Genomic DNA, 13,015 nt, shown 5'->3' with positions numbered 1-13,015 from the left:
TGATGATGCAGGCCTTTAGTCTCGAGACTCAGGAGACAGAGGCAGTTGGACCTCTGAGTTCAAGACCAGTCTGGGTGACTACACAGAGTTCTAGGATAGACAGGACTATACAGTGACACACACCCTCTCCCAAAAATGGAAAGTAAAATCACCCAGAATTCTGTGTCTTACATGTGTAACTGATCTGAGTGTTCAGAACTTTTGGGACACTGCTTCAATTGTGGACCTTTGACATCATTGCTCCCTCAATAAGAGAACAGAAGCCATGTCACTTATCCCGTAGCTGCATGACTCTAGTCATCAATTCCATTGCTATAGAGAACAGCCATCCTAATAATCTTTTTCTTGACAGAGCTGGATCTCCCTGACAGTCCATCACTTTTTTCAAAGAATATTCCAGAAAACTTGTGTCCCCTGGCCAATAGGCATAGGGAGGTAGGAAGATCCTGAAGGAGAATTCTTCCCTGCAGAGTCTCCACTATGCGATGAGCACTGGGAATCTGAAGGGAATACAGCTCTTCCCAGATTTACTTGGTAAAGGAACCATTTTCCCATGACCAGCACTCCAGGAATACATTTGGGAGGTGCTGATCTGTGCTCTTACCACGAGACTCTTTGACCTATCACTCACAAAGTAGAGTGACCGCTAATGTGCCATCCCCAGGTCAAGGGCAGCAGGCAGAGCACTGAGCAGAGTGCAGCTGGGTAGCCACATGGCACACTCAGACTTTGCCATGGAAATCACTAAGCAACAAAGTGGCAGGCAGCCTAGAAAGCGAACTACTATTGAACATCAGGTAATATTTTTCTGTTTACAGACACCACTTATGCTACTTTTTTCTCAGCTCACTGGAGTTGGGCACTGAAAGAGGCTGGTGAGAGAAACACCAGCTATCTCAGTGGCTCCAGTTTCGACTGTAAGGCCTGTGGTCTGTTTTCCACCCCATCGTGTCACAGATCTCTCCTGTGAAAGAGCCGTAATGTGCACTTACTGAGGAGCACTCAAAGGGCTCTTTGTGATCCTCTTTCAAGACCTCAAGTGAATACTTGTGGGAATTTGTTCTGCCAATGGCTTTGCATTGGTATGGATTCTTGTATATTGATACAAATGTAAAATTATTTTTCTACTTGTTTATGATAATTTGTATAGATACAAATATGAAACCATATTTGTCATATTGTACATTTCTACTTCTGTTTAAAATTTTTGTATATTGATACAAATGTAAAATTATATTTGTCATACTGTATGTATGTTCTGTTTAGGATATTCTGTATATTGATACACATTAAGGATGTTGTCATATTTCACTATACATTTCTACCTCTAATATATTTTTGTATACTGTCCCAAATTCGAGGTCACTGTTCTTATACTGTACATCTGCCTACAGGTTGTTTGTTTTTATAATGGGAAGCCTTGGTCTTTAAACTATTTAGGTTGGTAAGAATTACAGGTCAAGTCACCCATGCTTGTCACACTTAAGTCATGTTAGGTTTTCAGAGATATATATGGCTAGGTATCAGATGGATAGGTAATCTTCAAATACTTCATAGGCCTAGAGAATATGGCATTTAAATGTTTTAATAACTTAGAATTCTGTTGATGTGAGACATGATTGCTCCTGGCAGCATCAATCTACTCCTAAGAGGATGTTCGGCATTGAAGACACTCCATATGGGATTTGTCTTCTTTTTGGCAAAAATGACCTGTTGGGCATAGAACTGCCCCTGCCTTGGCTGCTAACAGCAAACACGCTGTCCATTCCAGATTAGTAGGACACAAGCAAGTGCTGAACCTTGCCAAGACAGGGTAAGATGGTCTTTCAAAATTTCCTGCTTCTGAAAATGGTCTGTCAGATATTCTAGGCCTCTGGCCAAAAGTAGAGATGCCCCAACATTGCAGAGAAACATTGGGTGACTGTCCAGGCAGCCAGCTGCCTGTCATTCCTTGCATGTTTCAGAAGTTGCTTGCTTGTACTTCCTGTTTACTCAGGTAATATTATTTTCCTTCTCTGGTCTTTGATGGGGTTGAAGGCTAGAGAGTTACAAAACTCTTGTATCTTAGCTAAGAGCACATCAGGTACAAGATATAGATCCTTCAGGACAGGTTATGTTATCACCCTTTCTTTCTCCTGGATAATTCCTGATAATTGTTCTTATTGTATATAGTTTTGTATTAGGTTTAGAACCTTCTTATTTAGAAAAAAAGTGGGGAGCAGGGTGTGGGAACTGTTCCACCAATGGCTTTGGAGGTACAAATCCTCGGGTGTGGCTTTCTGTCTGTGTATGTGACTCAAGAGCAGAAAGGGCTGAGTAGTAAGCTCTCTCTGGTGGTGGTCAGAGATCCAACTGCTGGTTCCATTCACCCCAGGGGGCAGAACGGAGGACCACGGCAGCTGTTTACTTTGTTCTGTATCCATGAATCTATTTTCTCCACATTTTGTATCTTAACAAGTCCTTGATAACCCTTTTAACAGACTCTCATGGATTTGCTTACAAACACTGACTGCACAGGTGTGGCCTGCTATTCCCATCACCTTGCTGATAGCTGCTGTATGTCCTGATGTCTTTACTAACTAATCCTACAATACAGAATGTTCCTCAAAAAAAAAAGTTTTTGCTTAACCTAAAGTATCTTAAACCAACTTGACCTTGAGTTCTTTTGTGGGGGGAGTTAATCATATTTAACAGAACATATTTGAAAAACAAACCTTCATGGCCTTCAGAAATCATCCGCAAAAACAATATTTTTTTTTAAGCAGATGAGTTTTGTTTTGTTTTGAAACAGGGTTTCTCTGTATAGTCCTGGCTGGCCTTGAACTCAGAGATCCACCTGCCTCTGCCTCCCAAGTGCTGGGATTAAGGCACATGCCACAACCACTGGCTAATCAAGTGGGTTTTTTATTGAAATATTTTCTCTTGTTGCTTCTTAAATAGCTGGTCATTCCACCACACCACTGTTGATGTCATGAGGGTGGCAGCCATCCATATTGCAGCCCATAAATTGTTCAGTAACCAGGATCTCCTTTTAGCCAGAATGTTCTCTGGCTAAAGATTGGTGCCGCATCTGCCAGGCAATGCTGACCATCTCATCAAAAGTGTTTTTCCATGGTGTTTAAAAAAAATTAACAACAAAGCAATCAAAGGCTCATACCATAGACTCAACACATTTTGTCACACACCCAGTACCCCTGACAATAGGCACCAACTTGTGAATTTTTTATTTTATTTTTTTGAGCTGAGGATCGAACCCAGGGCCTTGTGCTTGCTAGGCAAGCTCTCTACCACTGAGCTAAATCCCCAACCCCGTGAATTCTTTATGTTATAAGATATTCAGTTCAGGGCTGGAGAAATGGCTCAGAGGTTAAGAGCACAGACTGACTGCTCTTCCAGAGGTCCTGAGTTCAATTCCCAGCAACCACATGGTGGCTCACAACCATCTGTAATGAGATCTGGTGCCCTCTTCTGGCCTGCAGGCATACATGCAGACAGAATATTGTATACATAATAAATAAATAAATAAATAAATAAATAAATCTTAAAAAAAAAAAAAAAAAGATATTCAGTTCACCAAGATATAACTGAGCATAGTCCACACAGCCTGGGTCTCATGTGCAGAAGCCAGGCACTTACAGTGTCTGCCTGTCTCCTTGGCTCTCTGATGCTAGGCTTAAACCTGGGGCTTCATCCACACAAAAGCTTGACCATTGAGCTATACCCCAGTTCCCTATAGTCTTCTCTTTAGTAAAAACTTGTTAACAGTCATAGTTGCATACCATATGACTGAAATTTTTTCAAAGAGACCTCACAGCTTTTTGTTCCTAACAAAAATAGTGTGTGTGCAGGGGTAAGGGTAGGGGATAGGGTTGGGTGGGCACAATACTTTAATACAAAGTATTCAACTAGCATGTTAAAGAATTAAACATATTCCCAGTACAGGAAAAGATGGAAACACTCAGATTATGAGATAAGGTAAACAGATCATCATCCACATAATTATATAATTTTAATTCTTGTTTCCAAGCAGTTGCACACTGTATTCTAAAACAGAAGACAAAGACTACCAGGACTCTGTGGGATTTGACAAAAATAGTTATAATCCATGTCCAACCAGGCTGTGAACCTGAATTCACACCTCAATGGCAATTCTTGCAAACCGATACTGCAGAGAGGTGGGAGGTCGAAGCAGCACCAGGCCCCGTGAGGCTGCCGACTGGCTGGACAACATTTCCAGCAAGCCGGTCACACTAACAAACCCTAAGGCTTCTCCACAGCCAACAGCCATAGAAAAGTCTCCCTGTGTGACAAAGCCCAGGAGGACTCTGGAGCAGTGTGAGGTTAGTCCTGGGAAGGGGCCTGACCACAGCCCCTGTACCAGAGCTTCCCGCCCAGCTGGAGGTGCCCCTGCGGCCAGGCCCTTGGAGACAGCCTGTTCTCGGTTCTGCCTCTTCTCCATTTTCTTCTTTTCTTTCTCTTTCAGAATCAGGCTCTTAAATGGATCGCTGTGTCTGGATTCCCAGGGTCCATGGAAACACTGATCCTGACTCAGCTGGAGCAAGTCCTCCTTGGATGGGACACAGATCATGGTGCGAGGCTGCGGGCTGCCCTTCCTGAGCAGGGACAGGCTGACCCACACCAGGGCTCTGGGGAAATCATCCAGGATGGACAAACAGGCCTTTCTGGTCAATTCCTGCTGGCCTCTGCAGGGAGCCCGCCTGGCCTCAGAACTGGGCCCACACCAAGCGGAGAGTTGTCTTAGTAATTTCCTACTCCTACATGAAGTGAGAGACATACGAAATCATAATTCAAAACCGTTTAAAGCACACAAGATATTTATAACAACACTCTTCTTTTCATGTGCCCACCATTCTGAAAAACTTAAAAACTGCCACACTGAAAAAGCCAGAAAAAATAAACAAGGTTTACAGAAAAGTATGATAGACCTTAGGATTATAATCAAAGCAAATTAAAGCAAACCAAAGCAAGAGGACGAGAGTTTGAGGATACAAAACTCTTAAGATAAAGGAGGTGAGGCAGGAACACTATTCAAAATGGGAGCACATATAGAACTCTGAGAAGCGGAGCTGAGCCCACGGCAGCGCCAACGGCAGTGCTCATGGAAGCTGCAGTATCACCACGCCACATGACTGACGGCCCACCCCACGTCCACACAATCCCCACATGACTGACGGCCCACCCCACGTCCACACAATTCCCAAGAACAGAAGCTTGTCACCAATCAGGGTCACTTGGTTTAGGACAGTATTTTCAATCATCTCATCAGTGAGTTTCATGTCTCAAATCAAATACTGATGTTTTTCTAGGTCCTCTGTCAACCATCAAAGAAATGGCTCTCCTTTTTAGAAAGTCACCAAGGAACATCCAGGAACAAGGGTAACTTTCACATCCCCAAGCATGTTCAATACAGGAAACAACTCCATGTGTGTGGCGGCTGCCGACACTCACCTAAGAACACAGAGCTGGCTACCAGCGGCAGCAGCGTGCTTCTCACTGACACTCTGCTCTAGGACCATCTCAGTCGCTGCCTGTGCTGGAAAGCCTGGGACTTCTGGCCCTGTGCGTTGGTTTTCAGCTATGCTTGCCTCATGAGGTGACTGACAGATCTCTTCAGCAACACCAGCCACTCCAAGTGGTCTTGGGTGGTCTTGAGCACAAGGCATGGAGGATACAGTAGCTGCCTCTTGGGCCTGAACCCTGGACTCCCAGTCCTGAGTCAGCTGCTCCCAGGGACAGTGGAAAGGTGCCAGTGTGCCCAGCTTAACATAGTTGGGCCTTTTGGCAGGAGGGCGTCTAATTAAAAAAGGAAATCAATTTTAAACAATTGAAAAGTAGAGAAATTAAAACAGCCATGACCATTATAGCACATCTCCAAACAATACACACACACAAGCCTCCCCAAAGAAAGTATAATAAGGAATCACCAACCCTGCTCATGAAGCTCCTTTGTTTTCCTCGGTCTTTTCTGTTTTATTGCTGCTGCTGCTGCTGCTGCTGCTGCTGCTGCTGCTGCTGGTGTGTGTGTGTGTGTGTGTGTGTGTGTGTGTGTGTGTGTGTGTGTGTGTGTGTGTGTGTGTGTGTGCTCACGCGCGGGCGCGCACATTCCTGGCATGCCTAGAACTCACTATTGTAGACCAGGCTGGCTTCTAACTCAGAGACCCACCTGCCTCTGTCTCCCGTGCTGGGGTAAAAGGTGTGTGCCACCATGCCTGATCTTTGGTTTTTAAATAGATGACACATCTACAAATGTGTGGGGCCTCTGAAAACCAAATGCAGTACTGTGGTGCTTTTCCTGAGTTTCATATCCATGGTGCCCCTGAGGTTGGGCAGTGCTATCCCTGAAGATTTACAAAGCTCCTCCCTCACTTCTGACCTGACAAGTATACTAAAGCTGAGTAAAGACTCTGCCTGCACACTTATATGTACAGACAGTGTGTCTGGAAGGAAGCAAGGACACTGATATGATGCTGTGTTTTGGAGGGTGGCAGGGATACACCTGGTCAGAAGTGAGGGAGAAGCTTCACTGTAAACCAAAGGCCCTTGGGAAGAATCAAAGTACTGATGTTCTGCTAAAGCAGTGGTTCTCAACCTTCCTAATGCTGAGACCCTTTAATACAGTTCCTCTGCTGTGGTGACATAAGCATTATAAAATTATTTCCATTGCTACTTCATAACTGTAATTTTGCTGTTGTTATGAATCGTAATGTAAATATCTGATATGTAGGATATCTGAAAGTCAGCTTTGACCCACAGGTTGAGAAACACTGCTAAATGTAGTCAAACTGCTTTCTAAATATTTACATTTACACTTATAGATTAGTACTGCTCTCAGCTGAGGTCTGAGGAGCTTCTTTTTGCAGCGGGTGGCAATTAATGCAGTCTTACTTGCCAAAGTACTAAGAATAAGTGACCATTGTGTGCTTGGTCATAAACAGGACATCTGCCTCATCTCCTCCAAGGTCCAGGGAACAGTGATGCAGAAAGACACAGAACTGAAAGAGGAGATGGGTACTATGTAATACTGTCCTCTGGACACGAGCCACGCCAGTCATGGACACACAGAGGCTACCTGCACAAGACCTGCCAAGATCAAGCTTGTCAAAACTCCAGCAGGATATGGGAGGGGTTCACCAGGCTCTCCCAGGAGCTATTGGCACTTAGTAGTTGCTCAAGAAGGGGAAGTCATTTTCTTCAGCGGTATAGCCAATGTTAAGGTGCCCATGCTCCACAGTAAATAGCCCATACCCATACAGACAACCCTAATTAAATTCAGTGAGTTTAAAAAAAAAAACCAAAAAACAAGAAAGAACAAGAAAATAGGAGGAGGACTTGGGAAGAAGGGCGTCAGTAGGAATGGGGGTGGGGCAAAAGAAGACAATGGGGTAGCAGATGCAAGTATGAAATCACCAAAAAAAATTAAAAAGTAAAGAAATTAACATTGGTTATTCTAAATAATAATAAAGTATCCATAAGTCAGGGGCAGACTTAAGTCTACCCTGTGCCTTTGAGAGCCACAGTGTCTAGAGTGGTGGTAGATCCAATAGTATGCTTGAAACAAATATGTGTTAGATGAGTGAAGATTTAGACAAATATATAGAGATGCACACAGGGAGAAGGTCCCAAACCACAGGACAAGAAAACAGAGGTAACCTAGAAGGCCACCAATGAAACACAGCATATCCATGCTCCAACCTTACAGAGTCCCTCCAAGCTCCACCCTGCACCAGAGCTGGCAAGCATAACAAACGGCCCCCATTAGGCCCGTTCTCTCTTGATATGACCCAGGAGCTAAGAAGGATTCCCATAGTTTTAGTAACTGAAAAGTAAAATCATCCCACTGTAGGACACTGAACATTTCATGAATTCCAAATGTGAGTGACCACAGATAGTCCTGGCTGGCACTCCACCACACACATCTGTTTATGTCACCTGCGGCTGCTTCCCTGTCATGGTAGCAGAGCTGAGACCTTGTTATGGGGACCAAGAGTCTCCAAAGCCAAAATTGCGTATCATTGACCCTCTACAAAAAAATATGCCCACATTTGGCTTATGACCACTGTTAATTGATATGGGGAAACCAATACAATATATGATTAAATGAAAAGGCCACATCTCAAAATAGTGTGACTAATACCTTTTTTTTTTTTTTAAAGAAAAATGTGCACCTATGGAGAGCATACATGAAAGAGCCTAAATAGTGAAAAATAAATATCCTTAGTTACAAGTCCCTCAACTACAGTCTGGGAGGTACACTGACATACAGCACATGACTGCTAGGAAGCTGATGCAGGGTCAAGTCACAACTTAGCCACTGAGTCATTCATCTGTCTATCATTCAACAAATGGTTAGAACACCAGCCAGGCTCCTGCCTGTCTCTGTGGTTGTGATAATGAGCAGGGATTCCCACCTCAGCCCTCATGGTCCTCCCAGCAAAGCCACTGAAACATTCAACTATCCACTCATCCCTCAAACAATGACAGTTAATGAGGCCTAGTGCATACCACCTATGGCTGGATCCACAGGCACCACGCAGGAGACAGTTTCTGTGCTTCCAGAAGCCTACAATTCAGTGGGAATACAGGTTCCTATTGGACTTCTCTATATAACAGAAATAAAGACCCTCACTCACCCATTTCCAATGAAAGACAGGTAAGAAAAAGGTAACAAGGATAAATACTAAAATATTAAAGACAGCGCATGTCTGTCTGGATGGCAGAACCGCACCATTTTAAAGTGTTTTACCTACCTCCCTGGTTTCATTAAACTTTAATAAATCAGTACCCTTCTACAATCAGTTGTCTAATTTCCACAAGAGTGGAGATGGGTGGTAAGATGTGTGTCTGCAGCTCAGATGTCACAAATCAGAAAGTAACCAAGAGAAGGGATGTACCAGGGTCTCAAAAGGCCAACGAGGAGCTCCTGGCTACATCTTCTTCTTCCTAGCCAGCTCTTGTTTAAGAGAACTCAAGAGGAAGCGCACACCACACACAGGGTTACTGCGTGACCCCCAGGCCATCACACCATTCACGCAGGTGCTCCCGTCCCTGGACAGACAGAAGAGCAGTTCCTTCCTTACCTTTTATAGTTTTCTAGAAGATCCTTGGCTTGATCTTCAGCAAACAGAGCCCCAGCAAGGCAGTCTGGGAAATCGCCTGGGATGTTAGGTGACCTTCTATACTGAGAATGCACTGTAGCTTCTTTTAACCCCCCAACTCTTACACCTTGGTAGATCTAAAAGAAACGTCAAAAGGCCCTGTCAGTTTACTAAAGTGAAGTGAAATTGTTTAACTATCTGTATGGGAAGTGAGAAATAAGCAAAAAGCCCATCAAAAGGATAATCCCATAACCAAACACCATACAGTAGTATAAATTAATGAATGGGACTTGAATCAACATGAAAAAACCTCAATACCCAGTAAATACAACAGGTTATAGAAGCATATATACAATAAGGCATATAGATTAAAAAAAAATGTACTTTACAGAGACACAAGCATTTGATAAAGGTATGAGATATGCATGGAGGTAACAAACACCAAAATCCTAACAGTGCAACCTGAAGGAGACCGGTGTGAGGAACATGAAGCACACTGGAGAGTCTGTATGCCTCATTTCCTAAGTGGATGGCAGGCAAAGGGTACAGAGCCCCTCAGTCCATGAGGACCTATCCTTTTTGTTTGTTTGTTTGTTTTTGTTTTTTTGAGACAGGGTTTCTCTGTGTAGCTCTGTGCCTTTCCTGGATCTCACTTGGTAGACCAGGCTGGCCTCAAACTCACAAAGATCCGCCTGCCTCTGCCTCCCGAGTGCTGGGATTAAAGGCGTGCGCCACCACCGCCCGGCTGAGGACCTATCCTTTCTATGTGAATGAAATGATGCCTAAGCCTGCCTAAGACCTTCAGTTCAATTCTCAGTACTGAGAAAACAGACAAATAAACAAACAAACAAACAAAAATCCCTAATAAAAAAAAATTAAGTGGAACAACTTAAAAAAAAAACAAACCCAAAAAAAAAACCCACTTTCCTAAATCATTAATGGAATGCTCTTTACAATAGGCATGATTACCAAAAATTAACTACCTGCATGAACCTAGCAGTCTGACATTGGCATGCCTCTTACCATCTCTAGCAAATTAATACTTAAAAAAAAAAAAAAAAACAACTAACCAGAAAATACACACAACACAGATTTTAATAAAAATGTTCATGACAGTTAAGAAATAGAAACAGCATATGCTTACAGTCAGCATTTTAAAACCACAATATGCTCCATACTTCTGTAAAAGCTGAGCTCACAAATTTATTCAAGTTGAAAATGCAGTATTACTGTGTGTGAGTGTGTGTGTGTGTATGTGTGTGTGTATATATATATATATATATATATTTTTTTTTTTTTTTTAGGACAGTTTTTCTCTGTAACCTCCCTGTCTGTCCTGGAACTCACTCAGAAGACCAGGCTGGCCTTGAACTCAAAGATCTGCCTGCCTCTGCTGGGATTAAAAGTATGCATCAACCACCGCCCAGCTATTGTTACTGCTATTTTAAAAAAACATCCTACTTCAAAAACTTAATATTACCGGGCGGTGGTGGCACACGCCTGTAATCCCAGCACTTGGGAGGCAGAGGCAGGCAGATCTTTGTGAGTTCGAGGCCAGCCTGGTCTATCAAGCGAGATCCAGGAAAGGCACAAAGCTACACAGAGAAACCCTGTCTCGAAACACCAAAAAAAACCCCTCAAAACCAAAACCAAAACAAACAAAAAAAACCCTTAATATTGTTCATTACTAGGTTGTGGGAAGGTGCCTGGGGAGAGTATGTGGGACAAGGGTAGACAGGTAGATGGTCAACACATAAAGCAAGTGCGCATGCAAATATCAAGAGTAGCTGTACAGTTAAGGTGTTAATCACTATGTTTTAAATACTGCAACTATTACCTGAAATCAAAAGGCAACTTACAAATGGAATCCAGAAAGCCATGCCCCAAGCCTTGGGAAGGAGGACATCCCAGCCACTTCCCCAGCCCAGTCGGTCTTCGCCAGTCATTTTTCCTGGCTGTTGGATCAAAAGTATAGGTATCTTGGATTCATGAGGCCCTAAAACAAGCTGTGACCCTGGCACCAGCAATTCACTTCTCATCCGGTTTAAATCCTAAAGGAGAAGAAAAAAGGTCAATACAAACAGCTACTGTCTTCTAGATCTTCCTTCTAGACTTTCCTTCTAGATCTTCCTAGACCTAATAGATCTTCCTAGACCTTCTAGACCTTCCTAGACCTTCTAGACCTTCCTAGGCCTTCTGGACCTTCCTAGGCCTTCTGGACCTTCCTAGACCTTCTAGACCTTCTAGACCTTCCTAGACCTAACTAGACCTTCTAGACCTAACTAGACCTTCTAGACCTTACTAGACCTTTTAGACCTTCTAGACCTAACTAGACCTTCTAGACCTTCCTAGACCTTTTAGACCTTCTAGACCTTCTGGACCTTCCTAGACCTTCTAGACCTTCCTAGACCTTCTGGACCTTCCTAGACCTTCTAGACCTTCTGGACCTTACTAGAACTTCTGGACCTTCCTAGACCTTCCTAGACCTTCTGGACCTTCCTAGACCTTCTAGACCTAACTAGACCTTCCTAGACCTTCTAGACCTTCCTAGACCTTCCTAGACCTTCTAGACCTTCTTAGACCTTCCTAGAACTTCTAGACCTAAGTAGACCTTCCTAGACCTTCTAGACCTTCCTAGACCTAACTAGACCTTCTGGACCTTCCTAGACCTTCTAGACCTTCCTAGACCTTTTAGACCTTCTAGACCTTCTGGACCTTCCTAGACCTTCTAGACCTTCCAGACCTTCCTAGAACTAACTAGACCTTCTGGACCTTCCTAGACCTTCTAGACCTTCCTAGACCTTCTAGACCTTCTGGACCTTCCTAGACCTTCTAGACCTTCCTAGACCTTCTAGACCTAACTAGACCTTCTAGACCTTCCTAGACCTTCTAGACCTAACTAGACCTTCTAGACCTTCCTAGACCTTCTAGACCTTCCTAGACCTTCTAGACCTTCCTAGACCTTTTAGACCTTCCTAGACCTTCTAGATCTTCCTAGACCTTCTCGATCTTACTAGATCTTCTACATCATCTTACTAGATCCTCTAGATCAGTATAAGAACAAATTTAAAAGTTAAATATTCTTTTAAAAGGGAAAGTAAAAGGCTCTGAATAAGGAAACATGAGCCAGTATAAATAAAAATATCCTTTCTATAAAGATTTTCCTCTACACACAGGCTTTGGTAAGAAAAGGCCAAATTACCTTAAACTTACTCTCTGGGCTGGGATATACCAGAAGACTCAAAGTTAACTTACATATATTCATTCTGCTAATCTCATACCAAAATTAATTCTACACTTATGATGTGTTATCATTAAGTAAAATAGTACAAAAATGAATGACAACTTCTCAAAGATGAGCAATTGGGAGAAAATGCTCTGCTTGAGAAGATTTTTCAGCAGGTCTGAATTATTAAAATAATAGAAGGCACTATAAATTGTGTGCACAAATGCAATGTATGGAGCGAACAACATCCTTTCAGATTTCATTCGAAGAAGTGATAAGATGCTCGGGAGGGGAAGGGCATGTGTGCTGAGTTCAGAGGTGTGCAGCTAGAGTTTTGTCCCTCAGCTGACTGATATCACCAACATTCTTTAAGATTTGAGCTTTTTACTTTTGCTTAAGACATCATTCTTGAGCTGTGCACTGCCTCTCAAATGTCTCGTCTTTCCCATGGTCCTCTTCCAAATCCCCATCTAACTGAATGATACCACAAACCCCAGAGCTCATCATTCATAGTCAAATATTTACTGGGTGCCTCTTATGTGTTAAGAACCTGGGAACACAACAGTGACCGAGTCAACAGGACTCTGGCTCTCTTTCAGCTGACACCCTAGAGCCAAACTAGAATGTTAGGAGCTAATATACAGATACCTGTTTCCTCTTCCGGTAATCACCA

At 43.1% G+C, this 13,015-nt stretch overlaps 1 protein-coding gene across 2 annotated transcripts in view; it reads right to left on the bottom strand.

Moving 5' to 3' along the window:
- Positions 1 to 3,594: 3,594 nt before the first annotated feature.
- Pop1 (POP1 homolog, ribonuclease P/MRP subunit) overlaps positions 3,595 to 13,015 on the bottom strand; it is a 32,805-nt gene continuing 23,384 nt past the window's right edge. For both annotated transcript variants that reach the window (XM_036208997.1, XM_036208996.1), the window contains exons 13-16: positions 10,976 to 11,167; positions 9,099 to 9,253; positions 5,470 to 5,814; positions 3,595 to 4,775 (exon numbers count right to left, since the gene is read on the bottom strand). In XM_036208997.1, the coding sequence (XP_036064890.1) occupies positions 4,133 to 4,775; positions 5,470 to 5,814; positions 9,099 to 9,253; positions 10,976 to 11,167 (1,335 nt within the window). In that variant the 3' untranslated portion in view covers positions 3,595 to 4,132. The remainder of the gene's footprint in view (positions 4,776 to 5,469; positions 5,815 to 9,098; positions 9,254 to 10,975; positions 11,168 to 13,015) is intronic.

Source organism: Onychomys torridus, chromosome 16 (genome assembly GCF_903995425.1).
Source record: "Onychomys torridus chromosome 16, mOncTor1.1, whole genome shotgun sequence".
Taxonomy (NCBI): Eukaryota; Metazoa; Chordata; class Mammalia; order Rodentia; family Cricetidae; genus Onychomys; species Onychomys torridus.
Note: the sequence above shows the minus strand (reverse complement) of the source record. Positions and strands in the feature narration are given on the sequence as shown.